At 35.7% G+C, this 22,784-nt stretch overlaps 1 protein-coding gene across 1 annotated transcript; it reads right to left on the reverse strand.

Annotated features, from left to right (window-relative positions):
* Window positions 1-98: 98 nt before the first annotated feature.
* On the reverse strand, window positions 99-21,464 carry LOC126809985 (ubiquitin-conjugating enzyme E2 2). The gene is made up of 6 exons (XM_050534871.2): window positions 21,318-21,464; window positions 12,671-12,734; window positions 9,349-9,380; window positions 5,869-5,946; window positions 4,586-4,691; window positions 99-1,563 (listed from the first exon to the last, which is right to left on the reverse strand). The coding sequence occupies exons 1-6, from the start codon at window positions 21,339-21,341 to the stop codon at window positions 1,424-1,426; spliced, it is 444 nt and encodes a 147-aa protein (XP_050390828.1). The 5' UTR covers window positions 21,342-21,464; the 3' UTR covers window positions 99-1,423.
* Window positions 21,465-22,784: the final 1,320 nt, after the last annotated feature.

Below are 22,784 nucleotides of genomic sequence, written 5' to 3' on the forward strand. Positions count from 1 at the left end.
AGATAAAAATGAAAATAAAAGAAGAAAATGATGGAATCCTAATTAACGCAGATGTGTCTTAACCGTGCTTTAGTACACCTGCCATGGGCGTCCAACGCTTTATTTATTAAAAATGCATTTTGATTTTCTTGTTTAGTTTTTTTTTTACTGTAGGCTTGTCTCAATCGTTATCTAGTACCTGTCTCAATTGTTATCTAGTACACCTGTCTCAATCGTTATCTAAAACACCTGCCAATGGCTGCCATGGGTGACAAACTAAAATTTACTGGATTTTGATTCTCTTACATCAACAGATTATTTATTACTTTTTTTGCATTATCCCAAATTGGTTTTATACATCTCATATAGAACTATAAAGGCTAAATTCTTTGATATTGAATTTCATGGCATGTAAAGTGACTAACAGGTAAGTTCTCCAGATGGTCGTTTTCTAGAAAGATTGGCAAATACTAATGAACGAGACCTTTGAACGAATACAGACACCCATGGCATGTAAAAAAAAATTCCAATAATCTGACCGAACTACGTCATTTAGAAAGATGATTATAAAATAAGTGATCAATTAAACAAGAGGTTGATTATTAATTAATACACGCTTTTCATACACTTTTACCTAATATTTACCTTCTAGATCTGGTAGCAGCACTTAATATATTTAAAATAGATCCAAATAATACACAGAAATATAAACGAATCGAAATTCATTTACAGCACAGAAAAAATATTTACATTTTCAAATTATCATTTAATTTGAAATTTGAAATTGAAAATTAAATATCTATAGATCAATTACAGAAACATGTAACGTTCATATCATCAATTCACGGTGTTCTTTTTATTCCTTAAAATGAAAAAATGATACTATTGATTGACAAACAAATCATTCTACAATGGCATTTATTAAGAATATTTAACACAGTTGTCATTTGACACTGATGGTTGAATGACAATAGAAAAAAAACTTCCTTCTCAAGCCCAGAAACAATCCTACCGTTGGAATTCGAAATCAAAGAATTTTTGTATACCTCTTATTTCGATTGGTCGACTAACATATTGTTTTGATTGGTTAATAGACACATGGCTTAAAACAAAGGGTTTTAAGTGTTGCTACGAAGTTGCCTACTTGACATATATCAATTATTTAAAATAGTTTTACAGAAAGGAGGGTTAGATGGGTTATTTTTTTCAAATATGGTACAAATATCATCATTTTTCACATAAAATAGTTCTGTTTTTGTCCCCAGTACACCTCACTTGTTTAAGAGTTTAGATTAAAATGAATAACTTAAATATCAAAAGTTACTTAATAAGAACAAGAAGAAATGGAGCCAATGCTTACATACTATAAAAATTCTAAGATTAAGAAAGAATTTTTTCTGGGCTTCATTTTTTTTTTTTTGTTTTATAATAATAACGTTTATGGTCACATTGCATATTTTACTGTCCATTCTCGAGCCATTGAAGTGTATTTACACCTGTCTGTTTTGTAGATTCTGGCTATTTCTGGAACAAGTGGATCGTCGGGATTTGGGTCTGTTAATAGGGAACAAATGGAAAGCAGAACTGGAAATGAAAAAATAAAATTTTAATTTTTTTTTATTATTTTTTTTTCTTATGCAACACTTGTAAAATGCACAGAACTGAAAATGAAAAAATAAAATTTTAATTTTTTTATTATTATTTTTTTTATTTATGCAACATTTGTAAAGTGCACGTCCTTAACTCGAGAGTTCAGAGGCACAATATAGGATAATCAAATATCTATAAAAGGTGGAAATGAGAGGGGGAGTGGCAGTCTGATCAAAAAACAGATCCTATTTCGTTTTATTTTTATAGTTCAAAATTTTGTTTTAATTGTCTTTAATACACTTTGATCTGGAAGAGTTGTTATACATGTATAACCCACGTTCTGGATGATGTAAGGGATTAGCCAATGAAACGGTCTGTTGCAGCGATTTCTTGGCGTTTGATGCACGGAACTGTGGGTAAACCACTAGAAACATCAATGTTGATTGATTAATTAATGTCTGATGTCATAGGGTCAAAAGCCGCTCGTATGACCCCTGACACGACCTCCTCCTACAATTGGTCAGATCTTCATGTAGTAGAGGCCATCGAAAGTATAAAAAAACGAAACGAAATATAGATCTGTATTTTAATTAGGTTGCAGGAGTAGCAGAGGTTGGACAGACCGGTTCAGGGTGGATCAATTTGACTGACATTTTCAGCAAAATCACTTTACATTATCTAGTTATTTAACTATTATTTATAGTTAGAACTCCCAGCTCTTTATCTAATCTTCCATAATGTATCTTTAATTAAATGTTAAATAATCAATCAATCTATATATTTCGTTTCGTTTTTTATACTTTCCATGGCCTACACTACATGAAGATCTGACAAGTTATAGTGATAGGTCACGTCAGGGGTCAAAAGACCGACTTATGACCCTATGACGTCAGACATTTGATTAATCAATTAGCATTGATGTTACTAGTAGATTACCCACAGTTCCATGCAAAACACGCCTAAAGCTCACCGTAACAGACCGTTTCATTGGCTTATCCAGATCCAAGTGTAGTAAAGACAAGTAAAACGAAATTTTGAACTATAAAAACGAAACGAAATAGAATCTGTGTTTTAACCAGATAGATAATGAATCTACATGTAGTATGGATTAAGCAGTGGGAAAGTACACATTGTCCGAACCATAAAAAGTAACAATGAGCAGCTTTCAAAGACGTATATTGATTGTTTTTTTTATAAAATCAGATAAAAGCATTGATTATTACATGTATTTCTAAATATTTTGACTATTGCATAAAATATAGCGTTGCTAGGCAATGGATTTATGCCAACCACCAGCGGATTGTAAGAATTCAACATCAAAAGCAATAACTACGAATGGTAGATTCTTGGTTTGTTGTTACGTGACTAGTCAAACATACCTAACAAGTTTGCAAAAAAAAATATCTCAAAGATTTGGAACAATAGATTAAATTCAAGGTTTATAAATTTTGAGACAGCTTCCACTGTAACCCAGGTATTGTTTAATCTTGTGTATATAGCACTAATTTCTTTCACATTCGTTTAATATCAAATCTTTGTTTAAAAATTTGTAAAAACTGTTTAAAATCACCATAAATCGTTTAATTTGTACTTCTGTCCAGTTTAAAGATGACCATTCAATTTTGATAATGAGTGTCCAATTTACAAGTGTTTAATTTCTCAATCCTTGTTAAAAAATCAACAACCCAATTGATTAATGATGTATAATGATTAATTTTTGAACAGTGATCAGGAAATTAAATACTTGTAAATTGGACACTCATTATCAAAATTAATCAGTCAGCTTTAAACTGGACACATGTACAAATCAGATGATTTTTGGCGATTTTAAACAATTTTTACAAATTTTTAAACAAAGATTTGATATTAAACAAATGTGAAAGAAATTAGTGCTAGATACACAAGATTAAACGATACTTGGGTTACAGTGTTCCCCTCATGACAAAGCAAGAAGTTTGAAAAATAAATCTTAAAACCTTGGTGCTAAGGGCAGTAACTCTGCTTAGCAAATAATCGTTGAGTGTCAATGATTGTAGTTAGGGTACATCCTTAGGACTAGGTCAACAACCCAAGAAAGTTTGACCTCTGATCGGTAGAGTATGTGTATTTACAAGATTTTTTAACAGACGGGTGGATGGACAGACAAGGGTAACAACAATATACATCACTGGTAATCTGATACCGTTGACTAATGAAGCTAGGCCTTTTAGTAATGACATTTTTTGTCATAAAATCATATAAGTGGTCAGTATTCTAAACTAATGTTTAGTATGTACAGAAAGTGGTTAGAATTAATACAGTTGTCATTAATTAGCAGGTGTGTAACTAGCTGTAAAAAATGTGACTATTTATAACACCCATCACTATTGAATACACAAACCTGGACAATAGTGGTGTATATCATTCAATAGTCACCTACTAAATGACTACTGCCTGATTACTAACAATTTTAACTAACTAATACACATTATGTATATAAACTGACGCCTTTGATGTATTAGTGTTGTATATTTCCATTTATAACAGTTATTTTTTGCTTAGTCAACAATATCAACGTTACAAATAGAAGCTAGGGATTGTTTGTTAATGGAAGACGGAGCTTCAATACCTGAATTGCCTTATCTCTCACATGTTTTTATGGACCAGGGGCCTGTTTCACGAAATTTTAACGGAGATAAAAATCCAAATTTAAGTAATTTGATTGGATAATATTAGATTGATTTTAGTGCTTAGCCAATCAAAATTGAAGTATCTACTAAAATTTGGATTTTATCTTTAGTTAAAATTTCGAGAAAGAGGGTCCTGACCTGAGTTTGACCTAATTACAGCCATCTTGGAGTTGTGAGGTAACACCAAAAATAGATACAATTGTCAAAAGAACCAGCATGCCGAGTTTGACGTTGATTGTGAGTGAAATGATGGAGTCTTAGTCGTTTTTCAAAAAGTGATGTCCCAAAGAACAAGACCATAGCGTTGCGGACATGTTCCCTGGTCCAAAAATAAATTTTCAACTGACCTTTTGAAATAGTTAGTGCTGGTGACCATTGACTTCGGAGTATATCAAGGCAGATACTACCATTACTGTTTATGTTCGGGTGGTATATTCTGGTTGTGAATGCAACCTATTGAGAAAAATATATATTATTATTATTCAAAATCCCTGTACATTACAGGTTTGGAGTATAAGTTTGAGAGAGAGAAATGGGGTTTAACCTCCACTCGACACAAACTAGGTCATTTCGGGACTAACATATGGTTTAACTTTATTTCAATAATTCGCTTGCGCATAGGGGTCTTTAGCAGTGGGAGGAAACCGGAAGAGAGAGAGAGACAGAGTTTAACTCCACAGGACACGAACTAGAATCCCTGTACAGTACAAGTTCGGAGTATAAGCGTGTGTGAGAGAGAGAGATAAAGGGAGGTTCAACTCCACTCAACACAAACTAGGTCATTTCGGGACGAACATAGTTCAATTTTTATTTCAATAATTCGTTTGCGGTAGGGGTCTTTAGCAGTGAGAGGAAACCGGACAGCCGACCCTACTCCTAGTTAGTACAAAGGGGGAATCGAAACTACGCCAGTTAACTCAATGACAAGCCTTATGATACAGCGTGTCCGTGCTAACCATTCGGTCATCCAACCCCCCAGTAAGGTGTATAAGATTGAATTTGGTTTTAAGAAGAGCAACCAAGCATGCATATTCTAAATTTAGTATGATAAAAGACCAATTGATGCTAAATTATTTGGGGTTTTCAGTTCATGTTTTCGCATCGGAAGTCATAAGTGAGGATTTCTGTGTACAGCATGGAAGCCGACCACTGTCGTGTTAACTGGAAACGGTCCAATTAAATTTGCATTGGACAGAAATGACATGAAGTTTAAAGTCCTACTGTTTTGCTCCAAACTGGGCTAATGAAGACGGGCACTACAGCCCACTCTTATATCGAATTCTAACTGTCAAGGGATCTTTTACATGCATGCCAATGTGTACACGGGACCTCGGTTTTTTGTCTCGACCTTATGACTATATAGCTGTCCTTGTCAGGCCCTTCGTTCTACATCACTGACAAGGGGTGACGACCACACCGGAAAATCTGGATAAACTTTCTCGTCCAAAGCAGGGATTGAACACCTGACCTCCAGGCTAGCGAGCCAACGTCTTACCCACTTAGCCACCGTGACCCCCCTGCATTGGACAGAACCATGGAAAGTGTGCCTCCAAATCATAACTTCTTTAAGATTGTGCAGCCATGTTTTATTGTCAACAGAACGCAACTGAATAATAAATAATTTTCGTACCTTTGGTGGTTTGAAAGGATAATCTGTTGGAAAATGTATTGTGAGAAAAAATACACCCCCTTGAAATGGACTCTCCACCTGAAAATAAATAACATTTAAATAAAAAAACAACAAAAGTATTATCAAATCAATTAGATGAAACAAGTCATGCTTTCGATGGCCTACACTAAATGTAGATCTGACCGGTTTTACAAGCAGCTTTTGACCCTATGACGTCAGACATTGATTAATCAATCAGTGTTGACTTTTCTAGTGGTATATCCACAGTTCCTTGCATCGCAAGCCAAGAACTCAAGGTAACAGACCGTTTCATTGGCTAATCCCTCACATCAATCGAAACGCCGGTAATATAACAACTATTCCAGATCCTAAATGTAGTAAAGACAAGTAAAACAAAATTTTGAACTATAAAAAACAAAACGAAAAAAAGATCCGTGTTTTAATCAGACAGAGTCATGTGGCACAAAACTTGAACATTGGACAGAAGAAGTTGGTGATGCTAGGGACCAACTCCTTGATTGTAGGCCCTCAAGAGAACCAAGGTGTGTGTGCCAAATGAGGAAGCCAATGTGACAAACCATGCAAAGAACAAACCATTTAGCCATCTTACAGTGGACAAATGTGTGTAACAAAAACTCTGATAAATCAACAACAAGATTTTGTTGATTTTCTACAGAATTCAAGTTTGTTTATTCTAGCCAGTTTGGGCAACACATTATAATATATATAACATGCTTAAAGTTTGGACAGGGCACAAACTGGCATTTCTTTAAAATCTACAATTTCATATTTTTTAAGAAATTTAAAACATATTTATTTCTATTCTTTTGCTCAATAGGTTGTCAACTCACTATTATACGATCATAGGTCATCTTTCTCACACTTAAAAATCTTCACACCCAAAATAATAACACAATTACCTCCCTTGTTTTCCTATTCCCCACCATGGAATAGCTATCTTCAATCGTTTGAATTTGAAGTTGAAAATTATATTTTTGCAAATTTCTCAACTGGCAATAGTGAATTATTCTTAAACAAGGTAGGACTGTTTATAGATACCATCTATTTTAGGGCTTTATTTTAATACATTTTAAAAATATAACTTAGAAATATGAAATTGTAACTTTAAAACAAAAAGAAAGTAACTTTGGTGTCAATATCAATATTTTACTTTTCATAGGATTTACATTTTGGGGGACTGACATATAATTTTCATCTGAATATGGGTGGAATACAACCAGAGAAAATTTTGAATTAAAAAAAAAAAAAATATGTATCAAGTACAAGCGAAAACACAACACTTGATTTAATGACCAGTCTAATTAAAATACAGATCGATATTTCGTTCCATTTTTTTTATACATTCGATGGCCTCGACTACATGAAGATCTGACCAGCTGCAGTGGAAGATTGCATCAGGGGTCATATGAGTAGCTTTGACTCTATGACATCACCCAGAACGTGGCTTACATGTATATTATAAAATAACTCTTCCAGATCCTCCTAGTATAGTAAAACGTAATTTTGAACTATAAAAAACGAAATAGGATCTGTGTTTTAATCAGATTGTTCAATGACAGACCTTATGGTCTAACGAACACACGTTAAACAATTCCGCCGCCAAAACTCCCAAGATTCTGATTGTATAAATTTCTGTTCAAGATGAATGTATATAGTGCACTCTGTCACATACGACCTCTGATCACTCCGACACCATTTTCATGTCCCGATTTATTTCCTTATTACCTAGCCAAAAAATCTCTGGGTAATTCGAACTCTTTACATTCCAGATTACGACATCAATCAGCCATCTCGTCATACGATTTCCATTGAATCGACACCGTATAATCCGGCCTTCAATCGGTGGGTGTGAAGCAAACACTTACCGATCAATTATCCGTGAGATTAAAACTGGATGGGTGTGAAGCCACAAAAGATTAACAAGCAATCCCCAATCAATTATCTGTGAGATTAAAACTTGCTACTGTGGGTCTTTGTTGATTACTTTGATAATTTCAATCTCTTGTACGACAGTTGCGACAAATACTCAAAAATATCCACAAATTTTCCCCCTAATTCACAGTCGTAAAAATATTCCTAGCACCTGTTGGAAACCTTCGTTGCGCATGCCGATTGAACCTGAATAACCTATAAGTTTGGTCACCCTATGGATCTCTTCCAACCATGTGACAACGACCTTGGGATGCTCGATTCACAGTCCGGACCATCCCGAATTGACAGAATTGCAATCGAGTGACGCAGAATTCAGTCCTGTCACAGTTCTGTCAGTCCCGACAACGGAGGTGGTGTGAGTAGAATTGTGACGTAATTAAACACGACGAACAGGTTTCGGCTGCATGGTTGGATGAGATATTTATATATCCAGTCGACGCTGCGTTGTAGCCCGAAGTACCCATTTTCACTCAATTGTCACTATTTTTGGGATTGAGAGAATTCAATTCCGGAATGCCCATTATCAATGAACACGTGATAGCAAAGACAAGAGTGCGATCAACTGAAGACGGCAAAGAAGATAAATTAACGACAGACATGACCTATTCAAAATGCCTACCCATGTTAAATGAAATAAAAATTAATGTAATAAAATTTTGAATGTACAGAAAGGTTTATCATTTTTAAAGGGAATAACATTCTGGTGATTCGAAGTTCTATGTTCGAAGCTACATTATAATAATACTTCCGGCTTTCGAAGTTACAATATTTCCGGTTTTGAGAAAACTGGGTATTCCGACACTCTGCGTAATCCGACATATTGTAACGATCCTGTACGATGTCGGATGTGACAGAGTGCACTGTAGATGGTTATTTTGTATATTGATTAACACACACCCTATTTCGTTTCATTTTTTATAGTACAAAATTTCGTTTTACTTGTCTTAACTACATTACTACACTAGGACTTGGAAAAGTTGTTCCATGTATATAACCCACATTCTGCATGAAGTGAGGGATTAGCCAATGAAACGATCCGTTACATCGTAGGGTCAAAAGCAGCTCATATGACCTCTTGACGTGACCTTCAACTACAACCAGTCAGATCTTCATGTGGTAGAGGCCATCAATACAAAAAAACAAATGGAAATATAGATTTGTAATTTAATCTGATTGGTTATTTTGTTGTCTTACTATAAAACGAAATTAATGACATCATATTTAATATAGAGACAGAAAGAGAAATGGGGTTTAACGTCCACTCGACACAAACTAGGTAATTTTGGGACGAACATATGGTTCAATTTTATTCCAATAATTCGCTTGCGCGTAGGGGTCTTTAGCAGTGGGAGGAAACTGGAGGACCGGGAGAAAAGCCACGAGGCTGGACAGACGACCCTACTCCTTGTCACGTTCAACCGGGGATTCGAAACCATGCCAGTTGACTCAATGACAGGCCTTACGATACAGCCACAAGTGCTAACTAATCGGCCATCCAATCCCCCACATTATATGTAATATACTTACAGGACCCATAATTGTTGCTTGCCAATGAAAAACTGAAATACAAAAAGATATAACATTATACACATGGAACGAAATGAAAATGAAACGGGGTTTAACGTCCTACTGTTCTGCTCCAACTGGGCTAATGAAGACGGACGTGCGCCATACAGTGTGCTGAGGGCACTATGGCCTACTCATATATTGAATTGCAACTATCAAGGGATCTTTTACATGCATGCCAATGTATACACGGGACCTCGGTTTTCCGTCCCATCCAAACGACTAATAAGCTGTCCTGCATCACTGACATGGGGTAACCACGTCGGAAAATCACGATGAGCTTTCTCGGCCAATGCAGGGATCGATCACCAGACCTCCAGGCTAGCGAGCCAGCGTATTCCCACTTAGCCACCATGGCTCCCATACACATTAAACAAGCCAACACCTCCATTGTAACACTTGTTATATCTCCACTTAACCTGGGCAGAAAATAGTCATTACCGATCTGTTTTCATCTGTTTCATTAAATTTGCCTAATTAGTCCAAGACAATAATGCTGCAAAAAATCTTACATGAAAAACGGAACTCATTATAAAAATTGAATGGTCAGCTTTAAAATGGACACAGTACAAATTAAATGATTTTTGGTGATTTTAAACTTTTTAAACAAAAATTTGATATTAAACATATGTGAAAGAAATTAGTGCTAGATACACAAGATTAAATGATACATGTACCTGGATTACAGTGATATAGGTTACCAGGCAACGAAACATACGCCTACAGCAGCTAAATTGATCGAGGCAATGGGAGCTTTAACAAGACACTGATACATGTATCAATTTCATACAGATCGAATGATAACTTTTGTCGTTCAACAAAGTGATATAAATGAATACAGTAGAATCTGTATGAGAAGCCACTCCTATTCAGCGACTTCTCCTTGTAAGCGGTCACGATAAATTCCCCACCATAAAAATTCTATTGTTTCATCTCTTTATTCAAAGGTCACTCCTCTAACGCGGCCAGCGGTCATTATTTTACTAATAAATTTAACAAAACATCGCCCATTCAACGGCCAATGTTGAATGATACCATCTTGTCGTTCTTCGTAACACCTCCGCTAATCCCGTGAGTAGTAGTTAATTAACTCGACCCCCACTGATCAGGTAAAAAATGTGAAAATAACAATAAACCCGAGATTATATGTTAATTAATCTTTTGTTTTATTAAACGACTAACCTGATCATTGTTTTCACGCGTAACGAAACATTATTTGATACTGATTGAACAAAATAAAAGTATCGACGAAGGCGAGTTTTGTCACGATCATCTAGTATCTCTTTTCCATTGCCACTTTGTTGTTAAACAGACATTTTAGCTCCTCCTATAATATTACATAGAGAGCTATACCCCCTGTAATTAGGTGATATAATCAGCGATGTTTTTTGTTCATATGCTTTTTTTGATAAAATAAAATTAATTTATCGCTTTTCTTCACAAATATGGATAAATATTATCGAATGCATCACAATGGTAGACAGTAGTATCGAAGGTCGGTACAAAATGACAAGTTTACAGAAGTTACGCCCGAGATTTGAGTAAAAAATTTTCGTTCGGTGCAAGATTCAGCGACGGTCAAATTTACCGATGCAAGTATTGATGTTTGCTTCCAATGCATCCAAGCGTAATATTTAATTGATGTCAGCACAAAATATGGAGATGAGGCAATCAAATTAGGTAACAGTGTGGGTAAAAATGAAGGGAAGTATTATAGAGTTTGTAATAATTTGACCTTTTTATTGTGATGTCGTGACAAACAGCTTATAACTACTTAGGGCTTTGTAATCATCGCTTTGATCAGTGCCTGTTACATGTAATTTCTATATTTATGGCTTCTTTTTACTGTATATAAATACTTTATGTTTTACATATATGTTATCATTTGCTTGATAAAGACGACAGTATCATCGTCGAAATGTTGCATGTTAATAAACCAGTGATTGTTATCTATAAATAGTATTAGTGTGTTACTGTTCAATTACTAAATGCCACTTAAAGCGAGAATTTCATATTTTCTAAGAAAGTCAAAACATAATTATTTCTATGTCTTTTGCTCAATAGGTTGTCAACTCACTATTATACGATCATAGGTATCATTCTCACACTTAAAAATCATTCACCCTGGAAATAATAACACAATTACCTCCCTTGTTTTTCTATTCCCCCCATAGCTATCTTCAAACGTTTGAATTTGAAGTTGAAAATGATATTTTTGCAAATTTCTCAACTGGCAATAGTGAAATAGGATTAATCTTTAACAAGGAAGGACTGTTTATAGATACATGTACCATCTATTTAATACATTTTAAAAATATAACTTAAAAATATGAAATTATCGCTTTAAAGAATTTCACTAATGTAAACAAATTTTAAAATTTCAGGATCATCTGATAATAAATGTAGTCTGTAGAGTGTTCACAACAAAGGGCCATAACTGTAGACTTCTTCATTTCACTAATGTAAACAAATTTTAAAATTTCAGAATCATCTGATAATAAATGTAGTCTGTAGAGTGTTCACAACAAACGGAGGACAGACGGATGGACAGGGGCGATGGCAATATTTGACCATATTTCCATGTGGGCGTATCAAAAATAATTTAAGGATTTAAATTGTGTAAATGTATAAATATCATCAATGACATAATAACAGGAAGTCCCTAGTTAACGAGTCGTTAAAAGTTAACGGAGCTTTGAGCAACCGGCCCACTAGTTTTTATGGAAATGAAATGAAATGGGGTTTAACGTCCTACTGTTCTGCTCCTAAACTGGGCTAATGAAGACGGGCTTACGCCATACAGTCTGCTATGAGGGAAATTTTGCCCGGGTAGCGGCGCTACGGCCTACTCTTATATCGAATTCAAACTGCCAAGGGATCTTGTACGCGCACGCCAATATGTACACGGGACCTCGGTTTTTCGTCCCATTCGAACGACTAGACAGCTGTCCTTGTCAGACCCTCCGTCCTGCACCACTGACAAGGGGAAACCAAGCGGGAAAATCTGGACGAACTTTCTCAGTCAATGCAGGGATCGAACACCCGACCTCCAGGCTAAGTTTTTATGGAAACTTCGCCATTCGTCTCGTTGATGTTTCCACATTACGGTCATCTTTTTCATGATCAAAACTTTTAGCACTTGAAGAATTTTTTAGATTATCAGAGAAAAGGACATTGCTTTTATGACATAATGTGATTGGTTGATGTGGAGTTTATACGCTATTCCAGCCACTGTTGAGACTGGTTATTTGTGAGAAGTTGAGTGACATGAGATTCTACTTACGATCATCTCCTACTGGTCCTGCCGAACATTGTGCAGGTGGATCTCTACCTAAATCAGTTAATTCCTGAAAAATACACAGATATATAAATATAGACAGAGAGAGAGAGAGAGAGACAGAAATGGGGTTTAACGTCCACTCGACACAAATTAGGTTATTTCAGGACTAACATATGTTTTTAATTTTATTTCAATAATTTGCTTGCTCGTAGGGGTCTTTAGCAGTGGGAGGAAACCGGAGGACACAGAGAAAACCCACGAGGTTGGACAGGCGACCCTACTCCTTGTCACGTACAAACAGGGATTTGAAACCACGCCAGTTGACTCAATGACAGGCCTTATGTAAATATAGACAATTAGGAGATATAAGCAGGGCTCTCGGTAATTTTTCACAGATGATTAGCAGCACTGCTAAGTAAAAAGTCCAATTTTGCCAAATTTGATTAGCACATTTTAAATTGATTAGCAGTTTTTCAGTTTCAACGTAATACACTTAAATAACAAGATTATTTTAATTTTAATTTATAACAAATGATTAGATTTCATTCTTAAGATTTTTTTTAGAATTTAAGCACTGCTACAGGTAGATGTGAACATTTCTGAATGTAGACTTTTGGTTAGGCCTTATGTCTGAAGCCAATTCTTGGCAGTGGCTTCCGAAGTCCCACTCATTTTAATTCTTTTTTCTTCGTTAGAAAACAATTTCGTCTGCTTTTTATCGTGTGTTACTATTTTTGTTCAATCGGACCAGGGCTGTCGGTAATTTTTCACAGTTGATTAGCAGCACTGCTAATCAAAAAGTCCAATTTCGCCAAATTTGATTAGCAAATTTAAAAATTGATTAGCAGTTTTTCAGTTTCAATGTAAAACACCTAAATAACAAGATATTACTTTAATGTTTTACGGGAATTTTTACTTTGATTTATCATTTTACAATACGTTAACATGTATTTATTTTTTTATATTTTATTTACAATATGTGGGGGATACATTGGATTTATTTCTTTCAAAATGAATATGATATAATTACTTGATGTCTCGCAACGTGAGTGGTACTACTTGATTCCCTATTTCCAGTTTAATAGTCCCTATTCATCGAGTTATGTGTTATATAGTATTGTGTCTGGTAGTTCGAGAAGAAAATGTCACACGGAGAATTCAGTTTTGTTCATAAAATTTTATTCAACATTTTATACACGTTGAAAGTGTTGAGTAAGCCTTCTAGTCTTCAAAATGTGGATTATTCTTGTGTCAATATCCAAAATGACAGGCATATTGATGATTCGCAGTAACTGCGAATCAAAAACGTTAGATTTTAATTTTTGGTTAGCAACGGACAAAATATGTATCGCAAATTGCGCTGCGATACTGGTTGTCGGCAGCCCTGAATCGGACGCACACGGTATTTTACGAATAATCTCTATTAACTACGAATAAACAATATTATTTTACAGGAATTCTTACTTTGATTTCTCATTTTACAATACGTTTACACATATTTATTTTTTATATTTTATTTACAATACGTGGGGGATACACTGAATTTATTTTTTTCAAATTGAACACTCGATATAATTACTCAAAATTGACATGTCTCGCAACATGAGTGGTACTACTTGATTCCCTATGTCCATGTAATATATAGTATAATGAATTGAGTCTGGGCAGTTCAAAGAAAATGTCACACAGAGAATTCAGTTTTGTTTATAAAATTTATTTGATATTTTATACACGTTGAAAGTGTTGAGAAATGTGGATAAATCTTTGTGTCAATATCCAAAATGACAGGCATATTAATGATTTGCAGTTACTGCAAATCAAACACATTAGATTTTAATTTTTGATTAGCAGCGTACAAAATATGAAATATGTATCGCAAATTGCGCTGCGATACTGGTTGTCTGCAGACCTGGATATAAACTTCCTGTTTTGAAACCATTTGCTTAAACATACATTATGCAAGAGCTACATTGTAAATCTGCATATTGCAGGTCTTTCTTTAGGCCTGAAATGTTATCTAAATTAATAATGAGACATTAATTAACTTATCCAGACCACAATCAACTCTTGGTTTCAACGCTAGCATTTACTGTATTGTGATCTGATTTGCTGCTCAACTTTCATTCATGATTTAATCATGAAATGGATAATCGAGACTATGTTTTTTAGTAATGATGATCGAGGCTATGCCGAAATTTCAATTGCTTAATTCTCGGTTCATAATGGAACAATTTGACTGAAATTTTCGGCAAATTGCCTTTACATTATCTAGTTTTTAAGTCTTATAGTGAGAACTACCAGCTCGTTATCTAATCTATCTTTATCTAATGTATCTTTTACTCATTACAACTGAAGAGAGGGAGTGAGTTTCAAGTCCTAAGTTTGGCTAGTCAATTTGTTTGTGACCAGGAGTAGGGGCACCTGCACAACCTCATGGTTACCCACCACATGCCCCATTCAAGAAAATAGATAGAAATGGGGTTTAACCCCTTAACTGCGCAGGATGTTATATAACGTCTTGGACAACTGCCACTCACCGTGTGTAGGACGTAATATAACGCCCTGGAGGTATTTTCCCCAACCTATTCTTCGAACACAATCTTACCATGCGGAAGACGTTATAATACGCCTGGTCGAGGAAATCTAATTGAAGGGAGACAACTCTATTTACTCTTAGTTTTATTATGGTTTAAGACCACTCAAATCTGTATTCAGAAAAAAGTAGGCCCAAAAATGATGTTTTTCGTCAAATTAATTACACAGTTAAGGGGTTAATGTCCACTTGACACAAACTAGGTCATTTCGGGACTAACATATGGTTTAATTTTATTTCAATAATTCGATTGCGCGTAGGCCGTAGAGGTCTTTAGCAGCGGGAGGAAACCGGAGGACCTGGAGAAAACACACAAGGTTGGACAGGCGACCCTACTCCTTGTCACCTACAACTGGGGATTTGAAACCACGCCAGATAACTCAATGACAGGTCTTATGATACAGCGCGCACGTGCTAACCATTCGGCCATCCAACCCCCCTAAACACAAAGAAAGTGTCCAACATGTCACATTTACCTCGTCAAAATACCTGTATTAAATGGGATGATCATTTTGATTTTTTGCTACAGCTGATAAAAGGAATCTTTAGGTGAAATGATTTAGTAGTCAAGCACCCTAATTGATGTCTGCTTACTTCCTGATCATAACAGAAAATCAAGAATATTCACCAAAACCTGACAGAATATTCACCAAAACCTGACAGAAACTTGTACAAACACTCTTCGTCCATACAAGAGTCAGCGGAGAAAGGAATAAGGAAAAACTGCTATTTGTGGTTACTTAGACAAGGAAAGTAATTACCAGTCTGAACCCTGTAGGAAATCGACAGCATTATGTCCCTTTGATAAATGGTTAAGTGAGATATGTCCTGTTTGACCTCATAATCATATATAGTGAAGATTAATTATCAAATACCAAGTGAGGATTAATAAGTTATAATCTACTGTTACATGTACAAATGTATAATAAAGACAGAGGTTAAAAGGTCAATAGATTATTCAAGACAGTGGCAACATGTACAATGTACATGTACACAGGAAAACCCCTTTTGACATGTCAACCCCACAAGCAATAACTGATTAACTCATAATAAAATAAAACTGCCTGTCTCTGATAAAAGAGAGAGGGAAATGGAGTTCAAAATCCACTCAACACAAACTAGGTCATTTTGGGACTAACACATGGTCCATTTTTATTTCAATAATTCGCTTGCGCGTAGGGGTCTTTAGCAGTGGGAGGAAATCGGAGGACTCAAAGAAAACCCATGAGGTTGGACAGGCGACAACTGGATAATCAAAACCACGCCAGTTGACTCAATGACAGACCTTATGATACAAGGTTCACGCATTAACCATTCAGCCAACCCCCACTGTCTCTTGATAAAAAGAGAGAAAGGAAGCCAGAAACTCAAGACTAAATGAAGTTCATTAGGGAACGAATCTTAAACATTGTATATTTATATTACAATAATTGAAATGCACACAGCCATTGTTAGAAATGGTGAAAAAAACTACAGGCTTACATGTATACAGGTGACCCTACTCCTTGGGCATACAAAACTAGGATCACACCTTGAAAAGTTGTTTTTTTATGATCAGTCAGGGATTCTTTAACATGCATGCCAAAATAGAACTTGGTTGCGATTTTTCGTGGAACTGTTATACCTAACCATTGGGGTTTATACCCCAACACCACAAACCCAGCACGTCAGAAAATATCGCGCCAGCAAATTACAGGTTTCAATTTTATTAAAATTGGCCTTATACTGAATAATCCAGTCTCTAATAGCTCTCGTTCACTGATATGTCGCGTGTCCGTGAACGGGAGTTATCACAGGCCTTTATTCTTGGTGTTTCGTATCCACAAAACTCTTCGGTGACTCTCTAATGTTGGTAGTATTGATTATCAAGACTGCCATTTAACATGTTTTAAATTGAGTTGTTCATATTTTTAAATTGCTTTTATGTGTAAATAACCATAGAATAAAACAAAATATTTAGTTGTCCTTAGTTTTGGTTTTATGTTTTACTATATTTTTCTGTCGACGTTGCCGCTATGAAATATAAAAATTAAATAAAAATTCCCGGTAGCGTGCCTGTTCGTTTCGTATTTCCTCGGACTTCTGAACTGGAAAACTAGGTCTCGCGTGAAATACATGTATGGAGATGTTTCGAACAATGAGACTCCTCATATGAAGTTTTCAATCTTTTCGCTGGGCTGGATATTCGCGATTCTCGTTGTTTAAATTCGTAACCAAAGATACGTCCACTTCTGCAAGAAACTTCGCGCGATGAGAATGTTCAATACCCGAATCAAATAGAAAAATTAATCATATTATATAATAATGCTAAAAGTTCAATTACACACATTTAAAAACCGGGGAGTTGAGTCGTAAGTTGGATATAGATCAGTACAATGTAATTGATAAACTAGGAAGTGAAATAGACGTCGTGTGGGAATTGTGACAATCAGTCGACCACTCAACTGAGATAATAAATATCTGGGAAAAGGGTAAACGATTGCTTGATAACAGCATACTTAAATCGAATATTCTCAAGCCTTGAAATAAGGCACCTGTCACAGAAAATGTCAGGCACAGATTCAGGCTTTGTCAGGCACAAAAACCTCTGGTGCCTGTCATTTTGTCCAGCACTAAGTTGATAATGTCAGGTGAAATGAAATGAAATGTGGTTTAACGTCCTACTGTTCTGCTCCTATACTGGGCTAATGAAGACGGGCATACGCCATACAGTGTGCTATGAGGGAAATTTTGCCCGGGCAGCGGCACTATCGCCTACTCTTATATCGAATTCCAACTGCCAAGGGATCTTTTACGTGCATTCCAATGTATACACGGGACCTTGGTTTTTCGTCTCATCCGAATGACTAGACAGCTGTACTTGTCAGGCCCTCCGTTCTGCACCACTGACAAGGGGAAACCACGTTGGAAAAGAAAATGTCAGGTACTATTTCATTAGTGTCTGACATTTTGTCAGGTAGATCTAAAACTGTTATTTACAGGCCTGGGACTCTTAGTCTTGCTCTGTTTTTTTAAATCCTGAGTTTTTTTGAACCACAGATTATTGAATCAGCATGACATTGAATTTATACTTTGATCTCGAAATCTACATGAAGATCATGACTGTACAAAATGAAATATTGAAAAACTCAAATATTGAAAATACTGATCGATTGTAATTTTTATAAAAAAAATTTGATAGATCATTTCGATGTGATCTATCTATCACAGTGTTGACGTTATTTTTTTTATTGTGATATTTTTGACATAGTTTGATAGTATTGACGATATTTTTTACATTGTGATATTTTTGAAATTGTTTGATATTACTAACTTCATACATGTATATTTCATATCACAATATATCATATCGTTATACAGAACTATTGCCCAACCCAAACTGCATTAACACTAATAAAAATAAAATGGGGTTTAGCGTCCTACTGTTCTGCTAATGAAGATGGGCATATGCCATACAGTGTACTATGAGGGAAATTTTGCCCGGACAGTGGCAGTATGGGCTAGACTTATATTGATTTCCAACTGTCAAGGGATCTTTTACGTGCACATCAATGTGTACATGGGACCTCAGTTTTTTTATCAAATCCAAACAACTAGACAGCTGTCCTTGTCAGGCCCTCCGTCATGCATCACTGACAAGGGGGAACCACGCCGGAAAAAATCGAAATGAACTTTCTTGGCCAATGCAGGGATCGAACACCCAACCTCCAGATTAGCGAGCCAGCGTCTTACCCACTTAGCCACCGTGACAATATGTAAAAAGAGAGAGCGAGAAATGGGGTTTAACATCCACTTGACACAAACTAGGTCATTTCGGGACTAACACATGGTTCAATTTTATTTCAATCATTCGCTTTCGCGTAGGGGTCTTCAGCAGTGGGAGGAAACCGGAGGACCAGGAGAAAACCCACGAGGTCACGTACAACCGGGGAATCGAAACCCCGCCAGTTGACTCAATGACAGACCGTATGATACAGCGTGCGCGTGCTAACCATTCGTCCATCCAACGCCCCCAATATGTAAAAAAGAATATACATGTATGAAATGAAATGAGGTTTAACATCCTACTTTTCTGCTCCAACTAAGCTAATGAACACGGACAGGTGTACATCATACAGTGTGCTATGAGGGAAATTTTGCCCAGGCAGCACACATTGTATGTCCATGACTGGCAATCTGATTAAAACACAGGATCCTATTTTGTTTTGTTTTTTATAGTTCAAAATTTTGTTTTACTTGTCTTTACTACACTAGGATCTGGAAGAGTTGTAATATAACCTGCGTTCTGGATGATGTAAGGGATTAGCCAGTGAAACTTTGTTACGGTGAGTTTTTGGCGTGAGTTGCACAGAACATTGGGTAACCCACTAGAAACGTCAACGCTGATTAATCAATGTCTGACGTCATAGGGTTAAAAGCCACTCGTATGACCTCCCACTACAACTGTTCAGATCTTCATGTAGTAGAAGCATGGCAAGTTTTATGTCGATCATACTCGATTTGGGGCGTTTTCAGAACAGAATAAATCAAAGAAGAAAAAGATTACCAAATTGAGAGAAAGAGAGAGAGGGGTTTAATGTCCACTCAACACAAAATAGGTAATTTTGGGACTAACATATGGTTTGATTTTATTTCAATAATTCCCTTGCACATAGGGATTTTAACATTAGGAAGAAACAGAAGCAACCAGAGAAAAACCACAAGGTTTAATAGACAACCCTACTCTTTGTCATGCACAAGCGGGGAATCAAAACCATGCCACTTACCTCCTCAAAGACAGCCCTTAATGATTTAATATGCACACGTTATTGCGTTAAACCACCCCCAACCCCTGAAACAAGTATAGGGAGTGGAACCAGTTGCTTGGAACTAATTGCTGACTAAGAAATACACCCACGACTGCTTACAGACAAGTTTTTGAAAGACAGCAACTAGCCTCTGACAGTTTTTAGGAAGTCGCACAATGTTCCACTCCTGCGACTGCTTACTTACAGTTTTCAACTGAGCTGTCGTGTGAGGAGGGCCATTTTGATGGATCATGTGAACAACTGATCAGCCATGCCGCTGATGATGTCAGCAGAGCTGTGATCCCAAACTATAGGGTTTTCATCTCTAATGTAAGCGACAATTAAGCTATCGGTTTATACTGGTTTCACAGACATTTTTGTTGTGTCTTAGACCGACATAAGCTTGACTTAATAAATAAATTGAAGGACATCAAACCATGGCAGTTGGCTCAATGACAGACTTTACTTTATGATACAGCACGCATGTGCTAACCATTCGACCATTCAACACCTCATGTCTTGAACAATACCGGTACCTGGTTTTGTGAAGTATGTGGCGTACTGTAATTAATAAGTTAAACAAGTACGCGACCCTATTTTTTCTAACCTCTTCTGTAAACCTGATGTGATCAATGGTTTGTTTACAGTCACTAAGATGAATTTATAAAGAAATAAAAATTTGACAGATACAAGAGATAATAATGATGTCTATATTTTATCGAAATATCATATTGTGATTACAATGTGAAATCGATTTAAATTTAAGCAACTGGGCATTACACAAAGACTAGTTACATGAGTGTTAGAATTATTTAATTAAAACATTGCTTAGTTTTTGATGGCGATAAAGGTTCATTATGAAGGAAAAAAAAAGTCAATGGTTATATTTCCTGCTTATTACATGCCTTTTCTCATTCATACATGTAATCTCCAACCATTAGAAACATGGATCATAATTTATTTATGTTCATCAATAATAAGTCAATACAAAAGTCAATACAAACTGATATCTGATCAAATAATATATCTTAAAAAATGGGGAAAAAGCTGAACTGATCGAAATACTAGAAAATCTAATAAGATCCGTTAATGAACGATATGAAAGTCGAAATAGGCCTACCCATTTTGACGACTAAAACCAGTTCACCGATTTCGACTCGAGGGGGGACTACACACATTTCCACACCATTATTTACGTCACCGTTCGACTTTTGTTCTCGATCTAGGTTCAAGTTTGGAGGAATATTATTTAATTAAATGAAAAACCAACCTTTTGAATTCGTTTTAAAGCCATGGCCTGAGGTGTGTTTTGTTCTGAGATGTAAGAAAATGTCGGATCTTCTGTTCGTGTAAAATGAAATGATCTTTCTCCCAAATCCTAACTGAGCATGCGCCAAATCTAAATTCCGTTTATATATTATCTCCCTTTGGTTGGTGACTCACTTGACGAAAACAGCAACGTACATTACACTGCAAATGTCAAAAACGGGCATTTTAGCCATACTAATTTTATGCATGTGTTAAGATTTTGAAATAATACAAAAAACTCTTGAACAACATCTTAAAATGACAATTTAATTAGCTTCTAAAAGATTCCAATCACAAAATATCCAATACTAACGTCAGATATTTGAGAAACGACATGCCCATTCATGATTAAGTGCTTAAGTTCAAATAAAAAATATTTTAACTATCTTGCAACGTTTTTGAATTATTTTAAGTGTAGCCTACTTATATTTCTGCTCTTAGAAATTAGTTCAATCTATCTGAAATGTAGATCGAAGTGTGTTCAATTAGATAATGTTTTACAATGGATGATACATCAACTCTCGTTGAAATTAGTTCAATCTTCTTCAATAGGTTGACAAGTTTTAATATGCATAAAATTAATGTAAAACCTTAGAAGAAATATTGTTACTGACACGGACATAAAGTTTATAAAACAATGATATGCCTAGGCCTATCAATAGATTAAAATTTAATGGGTTTTTCTTTTCAGTTGGAGAGACAAAGTCGTTTTAATTTAAAAGCTGGAATCCATATTTTGTTCGGAATATAAAACTGATTTTTATTCTCGCAAAATATTTGAGGCCTAATGTAATATCCTTGAACAATGTGGGTTATGGGGGTCGCTAACTTGAATGAAGCCATGGGGACCCTAATATTTAAGGAGCCCCCCCCCCCCCAACCAAAAAAAAAAGGAAAAAAATAGTTAACGAAAGTTACTTGCGTATAGGCCTATTAAATAAATTCTATGCCTACACAGACGAGATGAGCGAGAAATGGCAGGGGCGGGTAAGCGACGGAGGGTACGAGGGACAGGCTACCAAATTAGTTAAAAGAGCTAGTAGTTCTCACTAATAGTTAAAAACTAGATAATGTAAAGGGAATTTGATGAAAATTACAGTCAAATTAATCCACCCTGAAACGAGTATTTAGCAATCGAATTTTGCGCCTAGCCTTGAACATCATTACTAAAGTGTGTACGGTAAAAAAAAAACATAGTCTCGATTATCCATTTTTTGATTTAATCAGAAGCAGAAGACCGGGTTCTAATCCAGTAAATATCACAGGCTAGCGATGCCATCGAGAGTTGATTATGGTCTGGATAAGTTAATTAATATCTAAATAATAATTTAGATAACATTTCGGACCTAAAGAAAGACCCCAATTGGCAGATTTAGCTCTTGCATAATGTATGTTTAATATGATTAATACAATGACGTCATTATTAATG

This window comes from Patella vulgata, chromosome 2 (assembly GCF_932274485.2).
Source record: "Patella vulgata chromosome 2, xgPatVulg1.2, whole genome shotgun sequence".
Taxonomy (NCBI): Eukaryota; Metazoa; Mollusca; class Gastropoda; family Patellidae; genus Patella; species Patella vulgata.